This window comes from Cariama cristata, unplaced genomic scaffold (genome assembly GCF_000690535.1).
Source record: "Cariama cristata isolate BGI_N322 unplaced genomic scaffold, ASM69053v1 scaffold39917, whole genome shotgun sequence".
Lineage (NCBI taxonomy): Eukaryota > Metazoa > Chordata > Aves > Cariamiformes > Cariamidae > Cariama > Cariama cristata.
In genome coordinates, this window is record NW_009626707.1 from 1,733 (window position 1) to 22,932 (window position 21,200).

At 36.9% G+C, this 21,200-nt stretch overlaps 1 protein-coding gene across 1 annotated transcript in view; it reads right to left on the reverse strand.

The window, feature by feature from the left end:
• Positions 1–420: 420 nt before the first annotated feature.
• The window catches only part of LOC104164710 (trafficking protein particle complex subunit 10-like), a 34,094-nt gene continuing 13,314 nt past the window's right edge, over positions 421–21,200 (reverse strand). Inside the window, 14 exon segments of the mRNA XM_009704130.1 lie at positions 421–835; positions 1,657–1,851; positions 2,252–2,429; positions 3,740–3,910; positions 4,727–4,853; positions 5,311–5,411; positions 6,659–6,888; positions 8,034–8,192; positions 9,306–9,447; positions 13,925–14,088; positions 14,091–14,429; positions 15,541–15,653; positions 17,760–17,900; positions 19,090–19,181. Of these exon segments, the coding sequence (XP_009702432.1) occupies positions 597–835; positions 1,657–1,851; positions 2,252–2,429; positions 3,740–3,910; positions 4,727–4,853; positions 5,311–5,411; positions 6,659–6,888; positions 8,034–8,192; positions 9,306–9,447; positions 13,925–14,088; positions 14,091–14,429; positions 15,541–15,653; positions 17,760–17,900; positions 19,090–19,181 (2,391 nt within the window). The 3' untranslated portion in view covers positions 421–596.

The following is a 21,200-nucleotide window of genomic DNA, read 5'->3' on the forward strand; positions in this document are numbered from 1 at the left end:
TCTAAGTATGCAAACGATGGAAGTTTAATATAAAATTGCAGTGGCAGGAATTAACAACGATAAAACAAAACAAACAAAAAACCAAACCAGAAAAGCAACTGTTACACCAGTGAATGTGCTGTTGTATGCTTTGTTGTGTTTCTGGCACATGTGTGGAAAAGCCTGTAAATTATTACATAAAAATCCAAGGTTTGGATAATTACATCATCCAACTTTAAATTCTAAAATATGTAGGAAGCATGAAACAAACCTCTCAGCTGCCAGACAAAAAAAAAAAAACCAATGAAGTGGTCCAAATATTTGGATTTTTTGTTTTTGTTGCCCTGTGTGTGATGCAGGATGTGACTGAAGGGAGAAAACCCCGTAGCTTACACAAAACCTACTAAAGTGGCAATATAAACTAGCTGACACAAGCTTCACTGTACATTTAAATTGATACAATTGTCTGGTGCTTCCATGGCCAGTACATGTTGAGTGCCATAGGTCTCCTTAGAGTTTGAATGTTACAACGACGACTAATCAGGTCATAATCCTTTAAAGTGCTTTCATATCCAGTTCCTAACGGGTTTTGTTTTCCTTGTTGTTATACTGAGGTGTCACGTGATATTGACTTCCAGAACATGGTCGTCCTTGCTGGGAATGACAAGTATTTGCATCCCCGTGCTGCAGTTGAAGACCTGACCCGATGAAAAGGATTGCAGACGGGGCATTGGCAAACCTTTGTGTTCCCCGCTGGCTGAGGAATGCAAGCTACCTCTGCTCCTTACGCTGCTGCTGTCAGCTTGGTCATCCACATTCTTGTCCACAGACAGGTTATCATTTTCAATCCAGCTATCTGTTTAAAACAAAAACCCACAGTTTTATTCTACGGAGTGATTAAACTTCTTAAAAATCATTTCAGAGCTCAGACGCACAGCCAGCTTACCACGTTAACAGTTACTGATCACCTCTGCTGAGGTCAGAGTCTGCGCACACTTTTGGCTAGATGTAACAGAATGGATTATATTGGTTTCTAAGGAAAATTTAAGTAGCATTACCTCACATTTGTCACAGGCTAGAAGGGGGCACAATGGCAGTTCCTCGAGCTCTGCTGACAAACGGTAAGCTGCTTGTACGAATGAATTCTCACTACAGCTCTGGAACTACTCGACAGTGCAGATAAATAGTCTAGGTGGCTGTGGTAATTTAGACTCTCTATCTAATGTGGTTTATATGCCACAAATTTTCAGCAGTTATTTTATTTCATACTTAATCCTTTCAAAAACTGGGAAAAAAATTCCAAAGCTAATGAAGACACAGTAGATGTGCAGTTTACTGACAATGAAACTGCAGGATTAGAGGGTTAGCAAATATTTTTCACTTGATTATAAATCCAGTGACAACTATTTTGCACAATAATCTTTAAAGGAAATATAAGAAAACAATGCATTTATTATTATTTCTCCTCACAGACTAAGGCTGCAACCCGAATTCAAAGGTCTCGTTAGAGCAACATTTTATAAGTTTCAAATCAGAACTGTGAGTGAAAGTAAGTAACAAAGACACCTATGGGTACTTGGGTCAATATACATCCTCGCCTTGCTTTCCTCTTTACACAAGAACACAGGAGAAGCAGAATCATTTCTGTAAGTAGCCATGTAGTCAAGATAGCTTTACCAGCATCAAGTTGCATGGAGTGAGCAGAATGATGAGGGAGGTATTTAAACAGTCTGACATCAGGAAAAGGTAGATATCCAGCAAACAGCGGCATCACTTCCATGTGCACTTTGTGAGTTGCTCGAGCTGCTACAGGCATAGATATCACTCCAGAACTTTTTCCACAGACTGCCCAGTTACTACTGTTGTCAACAACTGCAAGAATAAAGAGCGAACACTATAAAGAACTTTTCTGAAAAATGAAGAACACTCAATATAGTTTCAGAGCACTAAATCAGTATTTTAGCAACATCTAAAAGCCCACCAGCACCTATGTGTGAAGAGCTGTGCAAGGTGAGAAAACAGCCCTACACAAAAGGGACCGAAGCTGGGCCTCAAGCAAGTATCCATCCAGCCTGAACAGCATTTATATTACACTTGAAGACAGATTAATGAGGAAAAAAAAAAAATATTCTCAGTCTAGCAAAATGACAACTGCTTTACTGAGCAGCCATACTCCCAATACAAGAATACATGCCATAGAAAGTCCAGTAGATGTCACTATCAAGACAAAACTGGGGAATTTTGTCAATATGCTTAACAAAAATATTCTTACCTTCATACATGAGTTTTGTTGTGCAATATCCATCTGATTCTGTTAGTGCTTCATCTCTGTCAACCTCTGAGAGGTCAACAAGTCGGGTGATTGACACCTCTAAAGAACAGAGCGAGCCTGTTTTACAATACTCTGCCCCCAATGGTGGAAAAATTTCAGTTTTCACATGATACAATGTCTGTCAGGAAGAAAACAGTGCTGTTATCAAGAAAAAAAGGGGCGTTTTACTTGTGTTTAAGTTGAACTGGACAATTGATACAGTAACAACTTAACTTTACATTTAACATCCATTAAATCTTTTTAATGCAAGATTCAGTTATAAGTAACGTTCACTTCATTATCTTCTCAGTTTGAGAAAATAGGCAAACCAAATTTGATTCAATCTATTTTTGATATCAGCAGCGAGCACACAATTTTTCCCTCCACTTCTGTTCTTTAACTCAGCCTTTCAATGCTTCTAAATGGATACCAATATTCATACTATGTAAAAAAACTTTTACTGGTTTCTTGGCTCCTCACTTTCCAGACACATCACTCAAATCCTGAGTGATACAGGAGAACTACATCACTCTCACCATCACAGTCCCTGGAATAATGGTGCTCACATTATCACAGCCAACTTTTAATTACTATAAAATTAAATTTCTACCAAAAAACTCCACTGTAACGCAGTTAGTTCTCTCTAAAAACTCCGGAAAGATGCTGATACAGGTGCCAACCAATGCTAGTTACATGCCAGTACAAACACCTAAAATATTGCTCGATGCCAGTTTCTAATAAGCAGGTAGAAAACATAGCAACACTGAAAACAGGTAAAGGGATTTAACCAAATGAGAGTCTTCTCATGTTGCTACTTTTTACCCAAGCAACAAAAACGGTAACTCAAGACTGAATTTAGAGATGAGATTAAAGTTGATAGAATTCCTTTAATAGGAAATTGTATCTAGCCTATAAGCTTCCTAGCTGATCAAAGGAATAAAAAGTTTGTCCATAGAAGGAAAGAAGAAACATTTAAGATAATGGCCTAAAAAACACTAAATATTTCATTAGAGGATATCATCTCAAGCACTACAAAAAAACAAGACAAATGCTTTTAACAAAGAGTTTTTGGAAATTGCAATTTGCTTTGGAGAGTCTTAAGCCAGCAGGGAAAAAGCAGCTCAGTAACCCAAGGACAGTCTCCATGGCACAAGCCCAGGAAGGCAAAAACACAGAAAAAAACCCCCGAAACTAGATCAAGGACACTTGTGCAAGTGTTATGGGGTTTCTTCCCTGACCTGCCCCTATTCCAGTGCCAAGTATATGATTCCACCATATCGTATCAGGCTTCAGTTCTATTGTTCAACAAACTGGCTTTCCAATGATTTTAAGTAGGTATCAATCTCATGATGTAAACAGAAGTTTTCTAATACATTTCTTGACTTTCCCTTTCCATATATTAGGAAAACATATTCAGTGAACATATGCTACACTTTGAAGAGTACTTACAAAAAAATTTTCCACTTGGAATTCATAAGTGAACGGCTTCAGGGTAAGAGACTGTTCTTCAGAGGTAGCTGGATAAAAGCTGACTGAAAACAGGCACTGCAAGGAGAGAGGAAGCTCTTTTGTCCACTTCAATTCCCATACAAAGAATATTGATTGCTTACTGTATATGACCTGAAAGAGAATATTTATATTATTAGCTCCTTCCTTCCTCTGAGAAGGGAGGTGGAAATGCACATACAAATGTTGGTCTGTTCTGGCATTAATATCATTTATAAAAACAAATTACTTTCTTTAGTGTTAAATCATTCGGGAAAATATGCATCCAGACAACCAATACTGAATTTTTTTTAACAATGCACATCTAATTAAAAGGATAGATACATTCCACTGTCAGAATCAATCACATTCAAGTAAATGTGAAAAATATTTTATTTGAAAGTCATATTTAATAATATAATAACGATGTTCATATATACTTTTCCTAGGCACCAAGAATGACCCGTTTGATATGTTCAGACAAGGCTGAAAGAAAATTCAAGGGGACTGTTTTGCAACTTAACTAGTTCACAGCTGTATTTAATGAGAAAACAGTCCCTACCTGATTTTTTTCCTAAAACCTAATGACAAACTGCAGCTACAAGATGAACAAATTAAATGTTAACAGTGATATTAGTGATTTCACATTTGTATAGCTGTTGTTTAAGCAGGTATGTAGCACTTTGCATGAGGCAAACGGACAAGTTTGAAAACTTATCTAATAATCTTTGCAAGTTTTAGAATTTAATCCGAGATCTACATGTGTAAATGCCTTCTAAACCATCTTTAAGAATCAAAGTTATTCAGACGACTGCAAAGGTCTGACCTAACATCAGCTATCAGCCTTCCTTACTACAAAATCTATGTGCAGAAGTGCTAATAATTTCACTAACAAGAACTTTATCTAGCTGCCCTGCCAACAAGCTCATAAACCACCAAGTGAATCTTTACCTGTTGAGATTCAGGGTTCAGAGGTACCAGCTGCAAATCTGTACAGTCTGCAGATTTTTTTAGGCTGTTGTCTGAAAGCTGGAAACAGAGTTCTGACAAATTCTGTACACAGACTTGCACATATTTCCTGAAAAACGTGACACAGTTTATTCAACAAAAGTTGGACAGTTAACACTGAAAGAGTGAGCATCCATAGAATTGTTTTCAAAGTGCACAGCTCAAGCAAAAACAGAATAGCAGGTGTATTTGTTGCTTTCAGGCTTTTTGTCAGTACTTATGAGTCCACAGAAACAAGGCTGTAAAACATTCTCTTTCATATTAAATGAAAACAAGTAACTACAAAGAAATAGGCTAGCTTGATTTATCTTGTAGTCTTATTTCCAAAATAGCTGAAACCACAAATTTGTTTTATTGCTATGAAAGAACACTAGAGGAAATGCCCAAGCTTCCAACGGGAAGCTGTGTAAGATGACAAAAGCTCAACTTAAAAAAAAAAAAAAGGCAGCTATAAATATTACTTATGAAACTCCAGCTCCATATTTTGTAAGAAGAAAGAAACAATAAATATTTAATGAGTACATTACCGTTTGCCAGCTGACAATAAGGAATGCTTGGCATTAAAAGGTATGCAGAATGTTAATGCAATAATAGTGGAGTAAATCGACCAAGGACAATCAATGGTTACCTAAAGGAAAAAGGGAACAAAGTTCTTATTCGTAATGGTCTTTGGAAAAACAAGTTTGCTTTTCTTCTCATTTCTAAACAAAACTTTTCTCAGCAAGTGTCCATATCTAATCCACCCAGAAGGGGAAGAAGAAAAAACAAATTTTAAAAAAATCAGTATGTCAAAAACTAATCTGACAAAATATTAGGCTTTTGTTTTCCTGTGAGCGTGATATGAAATCTCGAAGAAGCTTTTCCTATGGAAAAGGACATACCCAGTTCTGAAGACTAGAAATAAATGAAGGGGAATAGAAGAAAAGATAAAAGGACACTGAACAATACCAATAGCATCTTAATACAATACTCTGGTAAAAGGTCAATATGAAATAAATCACTGTAAGATCTATTACTGAAATGTCCTTATAATACTTTAATATATTAAATACAAGCTCAAAATATTTTTAAAAAGGTATTTAATGTATATTTGTTTTAACTTGAGGCAGCACACTTAACTGCAGAATTTCTCCTGAAGTGAATGCTGCCATTCTTCCATTTGTAAAGCCTATATATTTAACAACATTTTTTTAAATGCAGAGAAAAAAAATTAAAATCTTTTGTCACATCACATTGTAGCAATGCTAGTCTGTAGATACTCCTTTTTACCCAGCTCTTCACACACAAGGATACATGGCAGTGCGCTTGGTCAATGTTAACAAGGAGTAACACTGTGAAAGGTGATGGTTTCAAGATCATTTTGCTGCCAGCTGAAGAGCTTCTTTCCATAATACTTATTTTATTCACACTTCATAATGAAAATTAAGAGGAAAAATTACCTCCAACTAAGGAACGTGACCCGCTTGAAACACTACGGCGTTAAGTACCTCAACACAGCATACAGATTCTTTGCAAGTGGAAGAAATATCTTTCCCATGAGTCAGTAGGGAGAATTTAAAGACCACTATGCCACCTTTTACAAAGATACAAGTATCCTTCATCCTATATAAACTGTGAATGTTAGGACTTTAAAACACACAATACTAGCCAGGGGAACAACTGGCAATATAGAAAACATAGCATATACTACTGCTTATATTTATGTTTTCTTTACATTTATAACATTTGCTATTATTTTTGCATGTATATCTTTTAAGGGAAAATTAGTTCAACACAAGCAGGTTCCCCGCGCCATCACCGCCACTTCTATTTTATGAAGTGTATACCCTTGTGATCAAATAGATTTCATAATAAAAACCTTAAATTACATCTTACTTTTTGGTCAACAGTAGCCATGCAGTTGTCCTGTTTCTGCTTCTCTTTGTTTTTTCTGTGAACTTCTTTATTTGTAGTATTTTCTTTCTCCACTGCGGATTCTGTGGCTGATGGCAAATACATGACTTCTAGTTCAAATTCAATCACATGATATGCAGGAGCTACCGGTAAACTGATGCTTGTGATCTTTTCAGAAGACTGAATCCTTAATGATGATTCCGAGATCTTTTCTATAGTTGTGTAGAATGGGGAAAAAAGTAGTTTTAAAACAACACCACGTTTATCCCTTCCCAATTTTCATTTTAATCTGAAAATAAGTAATGAAACTAGTGTAAAAAGTTAAGTGTCATAGAAAAATATGTGGTGCCATTTCCTAGCAAGACCAACACGTCTGCAAAAACAGCAATGAGAAACCATGTTGTATAACTCCATGGTAACTTCTTCAAATGAGCTATAATCTGCACATCTTAAATATCACTGCTGTTCACAACTTCCCAACAGTAACGCTCTATCCTTCTTAAACTGCAGGAAGGTAACCACCATGTTCTGTGTAATACTCCTTTCCAATGTTCAAGAAAGAACTAAGAGGACAATTTGATAACAAGCGTCAAACTAGCTATAAAGAGCTACTGTAGTCTGTCATACGACACCTATCGAAGTTTTTACAATGTCCTGCACCTCCTTAAGTCTCATAATTTCACTTCAAGCAAACTTAGAACTTTTTGAACACAGATGCATCAGTATTCTTGGTCACCATTCATCATCTGCCTTTAAAATACTACACATGGGGTGCCTCTGTATAGTCTATTTTAGTCTTAATTTCATCAAATCTGTTAAAACTGTTCTTCCTATTTATGTAAAAGTTGCTTGTGTATGAGCAACTGAGGAGACTACAGAGTACTTATGCTCAGAAAAAAAGGAACTAGGATGTCATCTGTTTAAATGAAACACTGGCCAAAGGAAATGCTCCACTGACATACAGCACTACATAAAAACCTGCTTACAACTACTGCACAATAAAAATGGTCCATTCAAAACAGAGCCTGTATAGTAATAAGAGATCACCATGATTCACTTGGAAATCATGACAGATGCTCACCTCAGCAGCAGTTTCACCATGTCTGCTGAATTTCATCAATGAAAGTGAAAGTTGTCCAGCTAGGTTTGCTGAAAAGTTCATACTACTACTTTGAGGGTGAAAGTTTAAGACCTTTCTTGCACTGAAGTACTCAGCTGCAAGTCCCTAGAATTGTTCTTAATAACAGCTACTGAAAAAGACAGCATCAGTGTTCTTAACGCTGTAAGTACAGGTTTACTTCGGGATTACTGAATTTTCAGTCATTTAAAGATTATTGATTTTTACTTTATTGCTTACCTTTGGTGTTGGAATAGATCACTGCCTTGCTCTCCGGATGGTACAGGATAGGCATGGCATCCGCATTACTGAGCTGCAAAGTATCCCCGTTCTTCATGGTGTAGTGACCAGTAGTCACTGTGAATTTTACCTTCTGGGGAATGCCAGCCAAAAGGCTATCTGAAGAAGCAAGCAAAAATTGTTAACAGATTCCAGTACTCATCAGTTGATAGTTACAATGCACTGCTAAGGCTTGTTAGCAATGTTCCCAGACAATTTGTCACACATGTTAGGGTAACTTAAAAGTGTGGGGTTTTGGTGTTACACAACACATCAAACCTAGCTCAGATACGGTCGGGTGGAGAAACGGGTTGTCTCAACTTCAGTGACCAAAACCACTGTTTCTTGGATGGCTTAGATTAGCTGGCTCACGCACTGTGTAGCACTGGCAGCACAGAATTCAGTGAAATACAATAATCCCAAAGAATTTACTAAGCTTTTTGTTAAGTACTCCAGGTTGTAGACAGCTTTATATTTTTGCACCTACGATGCCAGTCATACCCACATGCTGTATTTACATAATCAACATAACAAGAATGCCAGTATGCACAGGGACTCTCAAATATCCGAATCACAACCATCAATTTCATAAGAGAAGCTAATTTGATTGATACCCAATATGCCTGTCCTTCGCACACATTGCAACCCCTGTAACTGGAATGATAGCACAAAATGCATACAAACTCATCTGCCTCAGTTAATAGCCTGAAAACAAAATCACTATTAAGTTCCATTTATAAACTTTAATAAACTCTACAAGTAATGCTCAGCTGTCCATGAAATCAGTGGACGTATTCAGTATTTAATTTTAGTAAGTTTATATTATCCCCTCTAGTAGAGAATGCCAGTTCTTACTCGTTTCTTGCAAGTACCAAAGAGACTGCAGTATCACAGAACCAACACAGAGCTCAGCCAATTACAAATTGAAATATTCACTTCTCCTAATCAGTGTGGCAGCTCAAACCATACTTGATATCTAAGTGACACTACATGTTCAAATTAACATGACATTACATGTTTCAGAGCCACTCACTGGAATTAGTTGTTGAAAACTAGCCATCATTGACACAGCATACTTGATGGGTAATTTGAAAGGTGAGAATTTATTTGAGACTCAAAATCAAGAGTAAGGCAAAAAAATGAGTAACATGCAAACCAGAAAACACTTTATTTAGTCCCAAGAGAGTAGAACAGAAATCATCAAAACAGCTTCAGCATAGCAACTGTACCTACCAGTCATCGGTTCCACTTTTAGCTGGGGCTCCTGAGAATATACATCATACTGCACGATTGGGTAAATGTGAAGAAGGACAAACTGTACTTTTCCCACTGAAGTGCACAGTTGCCTGAGCGTGTATGTCCCAGGTTCTTTGGCCTTTGAAGAAAAATATTTGAATGGATTTTTCAATTTAGGAAATACTTCTAGAACAAACTTTCTGCTAAAGAACAGCATATTTTCAGCTCATTTTTATCAGACACTTTGCATTTGTAAATTAAAACGACAGACTCATTCTCCGACTAAGTGACAAGACTTTCACAAAGGAGCACCTTTTGCCCCACTAAGATAGAAACTCTATAGAGTGCTGGCCGATTCAAAAAAAATCACCATAAGTAATAAGTACCAACAATCAGAATAACTACTATAGTAGCTATGCTGTCAAACCATTATTTTGGGGTGCTTTTTTGTCTTGTTTGTTGGTTGTTTCCTCCCCCTCCTCCAAGTGCCACATACATTAAAATCTAATTATATTTATTAAGTACTGAAATGATATTTAGCAAGCAGTGAAGTGCTTATTTGGCTAACATTCATAAAATCCTACATTTATATAAGGCACAGCTTTCAGCTCAAGCTATCGATTTCAGACACTCCCCACCCCACATCCTGTGGGAATGCTTATAAAAAAGTAATACATACATACTTTATTTCAAACTCTTCCCTTACCCTGAATAATGGGATTCTGGATGTTTTTTGATAACCTAAAAAGCAAATTTATAACATCTGCTAGTATATTTATTCTTGATTCTATTTGCTTTTAGCTACTACTGCTAGGGAATGGGAAATGTTTTCTTTTTCCATACGCCATTTTACCAAGTGTAATACATAAATATTGATGCTGGGTATAATTAAATCTAAAGATTAGAAATTGTAGAGAAAAGCTGTAACAACTTAACATTCAAACCTCACTTACACAGTTATTTACAAAGCAAATCCTGACTGAAATTCAGTGTTATGTATTTTGACATTAAAGTCACTAAATTTTATCCCTTGAATACTTTATAAACAGAAAAGCATGAGTAAAGTCTTTCATAATATATACATACTTTAAACTTCAACACCAGATGGGAATATTGGTCTCAAGAATTTAGACAGTGCTTTCTGATCTCTTTTAAAGCTTGAAAAAATACACTGGAAGATGCTATTGGCATCAATAATGCTAATCATCAGTCGAAGATCTACACAAAGTATCAAACTCCCTCTGCATTTTAGAAGCACAGTCATTCCTGTTTCTGCAAAAGTAGTGCAATTAAGCATTACTGTAAGAAAATTCAGAAAACAAGCTGTCAGCAGTTTCTATCCTCTGGCCAGCTATGTAATCCAATAGAAGTCACATTGTATACTACTACAATGATAATGGATTTTTAGTAAATATTTTGTAAATACTGCAGCTCAAATCTAGAGAAGCTTTCATCATGTTACCTAGTTACACTGTCAAAATTATAACATATTCAGATCTTCCCATTTAAGGACAGATAAGTCATGCTTTGAACAATTATATGAAGATAAGTAGGATTCACACTGAGCAGTCTTCCCATGCAAAGTTCTTTCCAGAAAGGAAGGTTAGGAAAATAGGAAAGTTGTAAGTGTAAACCAGTCCATCCTTAAATAGCCACCAGAAGCATGAAGAACAAGGCAAATTTAAACCAGAGTTGTATCTAGCTTTTCATCCATATCTCCTCTTCTGTGGTTTCAGATTGATTCCTGATCCCACTAAGCCAAAATGCCTGCTCAGAACACTCTCTAACAGCTTTCTTCTAGTAAGGCTCCTTCACCTGAAATCCAGTTGTACATACACATCCATTTGTTTTACAGAAAACTACATTTGCAGCCACCAAGACCTCTGACATCTCCAAATCCCATTAACTTGTCCCAATGCTTTGAAAGAATGAGAAACCTAAAAAATTAGGTTAGTAGGTATGCTGGTTTTAGCTAGAATAGAGTTAGTTTTCTTCACAGTAGCTGGTATGGGACTATGGCTTGGATTTGTGCTGAAAACATCACTGATAATTCAGGGATGTTTTTGTTACTGCGGAATAGAGTTAGTTTTCTTCAGAGTAGCTGGTATGGGACTATGGCTTGGATTTGTGCTGAAAACATCACTGATAATTCAGGGATGTTTTTGTTACTGCTGAGCAGGACACAAAGTCAAGGCCTTTTCTGCCTCTCACCCCACCCCACCAGCGAGGAGGCTGGGGGGGCACAAGGAGTTGGGAGGGGACACAGCCGGGACAGCTGACCCCAATGACCCAAGGGATATCCCATACCGTATGACATCATGCTCAGCATATAGGGCTGGGGGAAGAAGAAGGAAGGGGGGACGTTGGGAGTGATGGCGTTTGTCTTCCCAAGTCACCGTTACGGGTGATGGAGCCCTGCTTTCCTGGGGATGGCTGAACTCCTGCCTGCCCATGGGAAGCAGGGAATGAATTCCTTGTTCTGCTTTGCTTGTGCTTGCAGCTTTTGCTTTCCCTATTAAACTGTCTTTATCTCAACCCACAAGTCTTCTCTATTTACCCTTCTGATTCTCTCCTCCATCCCACCGGGGTGAGTGTGCAAGTGGCTGGGTGGGGCCGAGTGGCCAGCTGGGATTAAACCATGACAACAGGTAGTTCAAATGACAGTATTGCCACTTCACACTGTATCATCAGGGACTTGAACTCAACTTCCATCTTGAGGTACCTGCTACCCGCACAGGTTCTACAATGTGTGTCTGCACATGTACCAAGCACATCTCTCTAGTGCTTTCTGCCCCAGCGCTGGAGGAATGGAAAGGCAGACTATGTAAGCCTACAGAAAGCTTCACTCTAAACAAAGTTTATGACAAGACAGAAATTAACAATTAGAAAAAGGAGGCGGGGGGGGAGGAGAAAGTTAAAATCTCAGGTGTGGAGCACCTAAAATATGCTAAGAATGCTAAAGAAACCTCCTGGTCAGCTCTCTTTCTAGCTATTAATTTTTCATCATCAAAAGCAGATATGTAGATTGTCATTTCAAAATTAGTTTAAAAAAGGGACCAAGATGGGACCAAAGCTAATTTAAACCAATTAGAAAATGGCAAAGCTAGCAGGCACATATACCATATATGACAACAAAACACTTTGCCTCTTCATACCATCCATACTTTTTCCAATACACAGGCTGGATAATGCTCAGAAAATGAAGCAGCTATGAAATACCTGTTGCAGTTTTCTTTGTGCTGCCCCATCTCCTGTTACTCATTCAGATGCTGCACTGAATTTCTCAGTGTTTTCTCACTCAAATTTTCCCTCCACTGACGTTCATTACTGTAGCATTGAACTCTACTAAATACTTGCCTATGAAGGGTTATGAGGGTGGCAGGAGGAGATAGAAATTATTTCAAGAAACCCAAAGAACAGAACAACATGATAATTGAAGCCGGAAGCTCCTACTCCTGGAATGCCAAACAGATGGTGAAATCTCACTTCCTAGGACTAAGTTGGCAGGTAAATGCCTTTCCCCTTTTCACTAAAACAAGCAAACAAACCACAGATCAGCAAAGTACAAGGCCTCAGAATGAGTGGCAGTTTAAAAAAAAAAACCAACACCAAAAAACAACAACAACAACCACCAACACACCACCACAACCAACCAGCAGGATTGGTACTCAAGGCCTGCCAATCTCCACTTACGATGCATCCAGTAGTAATGCAATGTGAACAGAAGCGATAAGCACTACTGTCCTTAAGCATTTCAGCAATTACTGGGAGTACTTAGCTTGCTGGGGGAAGAATGGGAAGAAAAAAAGGATTACTCCCAGTATTAAACTAACTTAAGCAGTGCATGCGCAAGTCAGGAATTGAGGGAGTTTCACATGCAACGCTATATGGCACAAGGAGGACTGTAATCCATTTTCTGAGAGTGGCATTTGGATGGTGACACAGTTTCCACAGATGTTTGCACATGCAAATTTAGTCTTCCTGTAGCACAGAATCCTTATGTTCTTGTCTTCTCATTCCCTATGTGATTAAGATGAATAATGGGGGCGATTTTAATTCTGACGTCTTCTAAATAAAAATATTTGAAGCTGAGATTAACTCTGTCATACTTCTTGCAGGCAGGTTTACTACATCCACCAAATGAAAAAATATTCTACCATCCTCCAACAGTGAAGAACAGGTTATCAACCAAATTTAACCACACAATCACTTACTAAGGGCTAGAAAACATATTCCCATCAAAATTTTTAAACATTATTCTTAATGAGCTCAACAGCAAAGGCAGACTTCGTGAGCAGTATATTATCTTGTATATGAATTTATTAGTTTAATTTTTGGCAGCAATAATCAAGATGTTTAAAATAAGTTTTGGAAGGCTGACTCAAATGCTTGCAAATAGGAGAGTCACCTGTACATCATGGCACAAACACAACAGCATTCTTTCAACGGAAATTAAAGTCTAGAACAACAAAAAGAAACCCCCAAGGGGTATGGCATGACCCAAGCTGTAACAGGAAGCAATACAGGTACTGCTTGCCAGGACTACACTCTCTCTCAGCCAGTGCTTTTACTTCTTCTTTCATGAGTTCTACATTCACTCAACTATAAAAACATACCTGAGTATTGAAGGTTATTTTATTGACCCCTGGCTGCAGTATTAAGTTGTTGCATTTCAACACATGAGCCCCATCTTCTAAAGTCAGCCCTGACGGCATATCCAAAGAACTGCTGCTCTCTTGCCTTCGTAGTAGCATGTGCACATTTTTGCAGATAATTCCTAGGAGTTATCCGAGGGACTCCGTTCATACATTTCATATAGCTCCAGTGCTGGCAAGTTGTTTCTTGACAAAGGAAAGCCTGCAATTTCATTTGGAAAGCTGATAACACCATTGGAAGTTTTGTGCTTAGTGAGCCACTCAGCTGTTTTTCTGTAACTATTTTTTTCAATGCTGAAGTGAACATGGATGGCAATCTGATCCACTTGGACAGGGATGGGCATTTGGCTCAGCAAAGTCAACTCAATAGACAACTTTCCACCTACATGGACAACAGCATTTGGAGGGTCAAAATGCAGAGTTTTCAACTGCGCAAAGGAGTGCATAGGCAATAAAACCTTTTGACCTGGAAAGATAAAAACAGGGATTTTATTCTTCTCTACTGCTGCTGGAGATCAGCAAATCTTTTCTCTTAAAAATTTAACCCCTAGAATTAAATGGATCAACAACTTCTCACAATTAATCCTTTCACAACAAATCAATACTTTCATATTTTAGTTTTATCTTGCATATAAGTGAGTCTTAAAAAATGTAGAGATCTGTTTCCTAACAGTTACATCTACTAGAATTTTAGTACTCGGGCTATTAAAGACAACTAAACTAAGAGATAGTGTCTAAGCAGAAGTTTAACATTTCACTGCTACATAAAACATTCTAGACGAACACAGTAGCATAAAGTGACAAACTTCCCAGAGCACATAAATCAAAAGCAAGCATACATAAATCAAGAGCAAGTACAAGTTTAAGGAAGTAATGACTGGACTGGTGCCTTGCACCGTCAGCTTTACCATACAAGAGTTTTTCATCCTCTTTCCTAGATTCCAAAAACCAACATTGAGGTAGTACCAAAATTTAATCAAGCAGCAAGTCTAAAATAACATACTACTTATGGTACATCCATTCATCAAGAAAAACTTCTGCATAAAAATGAACAGTCTTCAGATCTACAGGAAGTATTCCATATGAATTTGAATTATGATTAATATCTGAGGACAAGGTATTACTGAAGCAGCAGGAAGAATCAAGACAAGAGGTAGGATGGTCAAAATAATAAGCTGCAAGTGGATGGGTACAGGTCTAACGTCAAAACCAAAGAAGAATCATCACAGAGCTGCCATCTGTGTGCCAGCAATGTAGAGACAAAGGTAAGTTAGGAATTGAAAAAAACAACCCAACACAAGATAAATTATGGGCTGTCAAAACAGAAAAACAGATAAGTGAAGGAAAACAAAGACCTTCCAATATTCAGGATGAAAATGTTAATTACCTTTTCATCTTTGACTATTCTTAATTACTGCAGAAGTTTTATAAATGTTCTGGAAATGACAAGAACCACATTGGTTCAGAAGTTATATACAAGATAATGAAACCAATCAGATAAAGCCTTCCAATCTTCTTTTAGGGAAAAATCAGATTTCAGCAGCTTAAGTTTTAAAGTATTTAAGAACCAGACTTACCTTGGTTCTCCGCTTGCTGATTGGCAAAATCTAGTATTTCTTGGCAAAAGCTTTTGCGTTCATCTTCTGTTAAGTGATTATCACCAGCTAAAAGGCTGCTTGTTTGAAGATAACTAACAAAGTTAAGGAAACATGAGGTAGAAACCTACAACATTCAGAAATTTGACTGAAAACAAGACAGTTCAAATACTGCTTTTCCATTCTTTTAATACAAGACCTGCTTTTATCATCACCATACTCTTCCATTAGAAAAGAAACAATGGAAGATTTACTATGCTCTAAGAACATTGCAGAATCTCTACTTTTTGCAGACCTACTAAAATATGAGCCATTATTAACCTGTGCAATCTGCCCCCATCTAAAAAGATTCGTGAGCATAGAAGATTGATCATTTGAAAATAGATCAATGCAGCATGCAAGTTAAAGACCCACCGTGTCGCATTATGCTGCCCAACATTTAGAACTAAATAACTTGAGTACTTGATTATATTTCAGTTTACTTGGCTGAGAATCTGCCAGCTGTTACAGCATCACTTACCATACCTAAGTCGTAAGACAGTCTTTATACTTTTGAGTGCTGGGGATACAAATGCTCATTTAAGTATTTAGCTAAGCCTGCAGTATTACTGGCTGAGATTCTTTAAGAGCATTTGCCCTGAAGCAGAAAAAATTAAGAGTGTTTAAAACTGATGTAAGAATTTTCAAATGAGACTTAGACATTGTAAATGTCTGCCTATTTCTAAGAAAAAAAACAACAAAAAAACCCAAAAAATAACAAAACCCAAAAATAAACTAGAAATTTGAATTTAGCTCAAATTATTTTCAGCTACCATAATGTTCCTAGTATTGTCACTTAGAGACTAAAACAAGAGTTTCTTAGGCAAAGAAAAACACAAAACAAAAAACCTCCAACAAGTTTAAAAAAGCTAGAAGGACCATTCAACAAAAGCTGTCTTTCCTTGCAATTTCCACAAGAAATGTCCTGCAGAAAGCACTCTGTTCAACTGACCACACCAGTTTGGAACACTTAGAGGAATTCTATTTATAACTATGGCACCACTGAAAGCAGTACCCTTCCCCCAAAATACCAAAAAATAATGAAAGTTTGCCATTTCGCTGTAATACATAAATGTCCTGCATGCAGCACAACAGTTCAGATTAGAACCAAGTTACTTAACTTAGATATCAAATTTAGGCAACAACGTATGAGCCTAAAATGAAAAGCAGAATTCAAATTGTGCCGTTTCTAATGCCAAAAAGAATGCAACAAAACACCCAAGGCCAGTCAGCAGACCTTCCCCCCAGCCACACACCTCTTATCTTGAAAGTAGCAACAATACAGCAAAACAGACAGATTTAATATTTAAACAAATACAGTTGTAGCGGATAGAGCTGGTGTGTGAAAATAATGCAGAGAGTATCAAAGTGAAGAACCTGAAGCCTGTCAAACACTAGAATTGGACCAAATCATCCTCTCCAAGTATTGCTTAGCATTTATGTGGCATTTACAGAGATTTCATTCACACATTGAAGACTGAGGCTTTTGCACGATTTAAAAGCAAACAACTCCTACTCTCCTGAAGAAGAGATCAAAGCCAGAAATAAAAAATAAATAACAGCAAAAAATATTAAAACACCACACACCACACCAAAGCCACATGATTTTCATCTTCCAAGCCTCTGTTTTAACTCTTGGAAAAAGTCACTATTACAAATACCAAAAGAGTCCTGCCAAGTCAGATACAGGAAAAAAGTGGTAGCAGTTACAGAAAACAAGCCCAGAAATCAAGCTCCTTAATATAGGAACACACTATAATGCCATATTTACCAAATGAACAAACAGTACCGCATAAAAACTTCCATAATGACGAAGTACAGACAGTATCACAAAAAACCTCTATGTTATCTGCTGAACTAATGACAAACGTCACATTATACATGCTGCACCACTCTCTAAAGCCTAAGCATGTTTAAAAGAGAGAGCAGTAACCACATGCAAAAGCTCTTAAGTGAACCAGATGTTAAAAAAATAAAAATGAAAAAATAAATAACCCAACCCTCCTCAAATGAACAGCAACAAGGGAAACAAGAAATGATTCAGCTGTCTGGTGTCTAGCAGTCTCCACTGTTAAATAAAAGTTAGAGATATATCAGAAAAATAATCAGAAGTGTCATTTTCTCCCGTCTTGATTTTTCTGGCTCCACCTTTTAGAGGATACTTTTCTATTTGCCCAAGGTGTTTCTGACATTCAGCTAACTGTTTTCTTGTATGCGTGACGAGCAATGCCCAGCCCTCAGCAAGGTAAGTTTTCAGTGCTCCTTGAAGATAGACTTCTGCCTTCTGTGGACTTTTCTTCCTCCTTTAGAAGTAAAGAAATGGGTACAGAGCAATGTAAGAACCTCTGCAGCCATGAAAACTCGCTACACACTTTCAAAAAGTGATGATGGGAGAGGAACATTGCATATGAATGCAGAACAAGATGCAGTGAACCATTACGCTCTTTATTGTGCCGCTAACAGATCAACTTATCAGCCTACCTTCATGCAATTCACTTAAGCAAGCACAACTGCAATTATTGCAAATATACTATGTCGATGAAAGGCTTCATATACAGATCTATCCCAAGCCAGAGCAAGTGACGTGAAGCTACCTCCCACAAATGGGACAAAAGCCATCTCAAGCTTCTGACAGTTAACTAAAAATATGTTTACTCAATTTTAAAGCAGGAAAATGCTTCAATGAAAATACCATTTTATCACTACACAGCACTTCATGGTAGTCTCTAAACCTAACATTATTCCCTCAAGTGAAAATTTAAGTTAATTTAGCAGAATCTGTTGCAGCTAGAAGACCAGACTGCTTTAGTGAATATAGGCAAGAAGCACGCCCAAACATATTTTCCCAAAAAACCACTTAGGACTCCCAAATTCTTCTAAATCAGAAAAATAAAATGAAATGGAAAACTAATGCAGGAGGTTCATTTAGAGGAATTTAACAGCAGGGATAAACACAAAAAAATATATTTGGAAATTAGGAATAAAACCACTAAGTTTCACAGCGGGGGAAACAAACACTTTGCAATCATAACCTCAAATACAAAGCTGATTACTCTGCAAAGAACAAGTTTTCTGGCTTTTCTTAGGTGTATATATAGACACTTACGTAGTTAACTATACTTTTTGAAATAAGTCAGAAGCCACATTACAAAGCAGGCTATAGTAAACGCAAAGCTATCTTCTTCCTCCTCCCATCCCATTGCCCTTTTCTCGCTAGAAGAAAAGATCAAGCTAAAGAACATAGGACAGTTAAAGGTAAGAGTAATAAATCATGAGCTGAGAATTAAGGTTTGATATAAAGAAATTGCTGGTGTTCTTTTTCTTTTTTTTTTTTTCTTTTTTCTCCCTGAAATACAGCCTGAAACTTAGGGTATGTTTAAATTTTTAAAAGTACTTTTTAAAATTCCTTTTTAAATACAGCATGTTTCCTCAGGGATTATATTCAAACTTTTGAAAGCTAATGCATTTAAGACATTTTAAACATTCATTTACATATAAAACTCTGCCAAGTCCTTTCCCACAAGCTTAGCTGAGCGAATTCTTCCAATATTTGTGTACATTTCAATGGTGGCATGGGACAGATCCTGTTTAAAAGAAAAGAAATTGTTATAAGCTTTATATATATTTAGTAGTTCTATGGTATTTCACACAAACTTATAGCCAGTAACAAAGTTACTACTAAGTTACTACAACAAAATGACCAGAACGAGTCACTTTTTAGATTTCCCCTTGCCCCCAGCACACAATACGGAGCAGTTTGTAACAGGTTATCTTCACTTTCTCTACAGTTGGTCATTATCCTGTATCTGTGTTATAAATAGCAGAAGAAAAAAGCCTATTAAAAATTAGGTAAGACAACTCAAGCCCACCAAAATAATAGATGAGATGAAGTTTCAAGCTTTCTTTACAGAAAGTTTCAAGTTTCAAGTTTCTTTACAGAAAGTTTGAAGTTTCAAGTTTTCTTTACACTTAAATCCTCCTGTCTTTTTTTGAAAGCACCTACTTCTCGGTGACTATATGCCATTAGATTATCATTGCAAAATTGTGTAGTGCATCATTCCAGGATACACTACAGCATAACAGATTTAAAGCAATATTAGAGCTTGCCCCAGAAGCTCACAACTAATACTTCAAAACCAAATCGACTACACACAGAACGTGGTACGTGATTCTTTCACTACAGCTGCACACAATACCACTAAGTATACAAAAGTTTGCAGTATGTAAACATACAATTAAATGTAAAATGTTAAGTTACAATCGCAGCAAGTATTTTCAGAAGAGTGCCTTAAAGGAATTTTGCTTGAAGCTATGCAATCCCAAATTGAAGCTTCTCAGTCATCTTTAAGATTAATTTCCAATGCAGTCACACCGTCTACATGTCACCTTCCTCACCTTGCCCTAAGCTTGTAATAACAGCAAAAAAATCTTTCTCACAAAATTAGCAGTAATAATGCACACTGTATAGCACCACCAAACTTTTTCTCTCATATATAACAATTTCTGGCCAGATATATAAAACATTTCACATCATATTTACAAACTTGCAGCCTCTTCTGACTGTCAGCTACGTTCCATAGAAGCTCATTCTTCTTCACTTGGTGTATTAAAAACTATTCTATCCTTCAAAACAAGTTAAGAGCTTCCAACTGCCTAAGTATTTTGCAGAGTCTCTGTCAGAAAGCATTTATTCCTATGGGGCAAGAAAATTACCCAAAACGAGCTCCCAAAGCCTTTCTTAGGCCATTTTTGATGTTTCTTATGGACAGCCTAGAAAAGTCACTTCTTTATTTAAGAACTCACAACAATATCCTACAATATACTAAGGGATCACTCCTTAACAGATCAGTATAACCAGAGAGGTCTTAGACATCAGCTACACATACAAATGAAAAGCTAAGTTCCTCCAAAATTAAGGTACAAGCCAACACGCTCGTAGAAGATATGACAGTCTAACAAAAGATTCTGAAGTTGTTGCATGAGACTAGCCATTGAATGAGAACAAAGCCTTTCCTGGTAATAAAACCTCATCACTTCTTGCCTTCAACATGTCTGAAAAGCTGCATTTTACCTTCCAGACTCATTAAAATTTTAAATGCAAATAAATTACATTAGCTGTGTCTGAAAATTTTAACTAATTCTATGTTCTTCTCCACTGAATACATGGATAAAATATGGGTGACTATATAAATTGTATACATTTATGCGACAACTACATAGAAAGCAATCTTTTACAGTGTATCTATATTTGAATTTCTGTTGCATAAAAGTGCAGAAACAGAAACAGGAATGGCAACTCTTTCACTGGAAAACTCTGCAGATCCCACTCAGTTTCTGAAATTTAGAAAGATACTGCTGAATTTAGCAGAGATCTTCAGGTGCAAGTTGGAACTGGATACATAACAGCAGCTAGCAATTCTGAAGATTTTAGTTTTGGTCCAGCTATCCAACTAGTCTTATAAAGAAATTAAGTATAAAAATGAAACCTGGTATCTTCAGATAAAATCTTTTGAGACTTTTTCTTTCAATAAAACTTTGTAAATACCACTTAGTTTTCAGACTAAAAAAAAAAAATGCTCAGTTTTTTTTCAACTTTTCCCCAG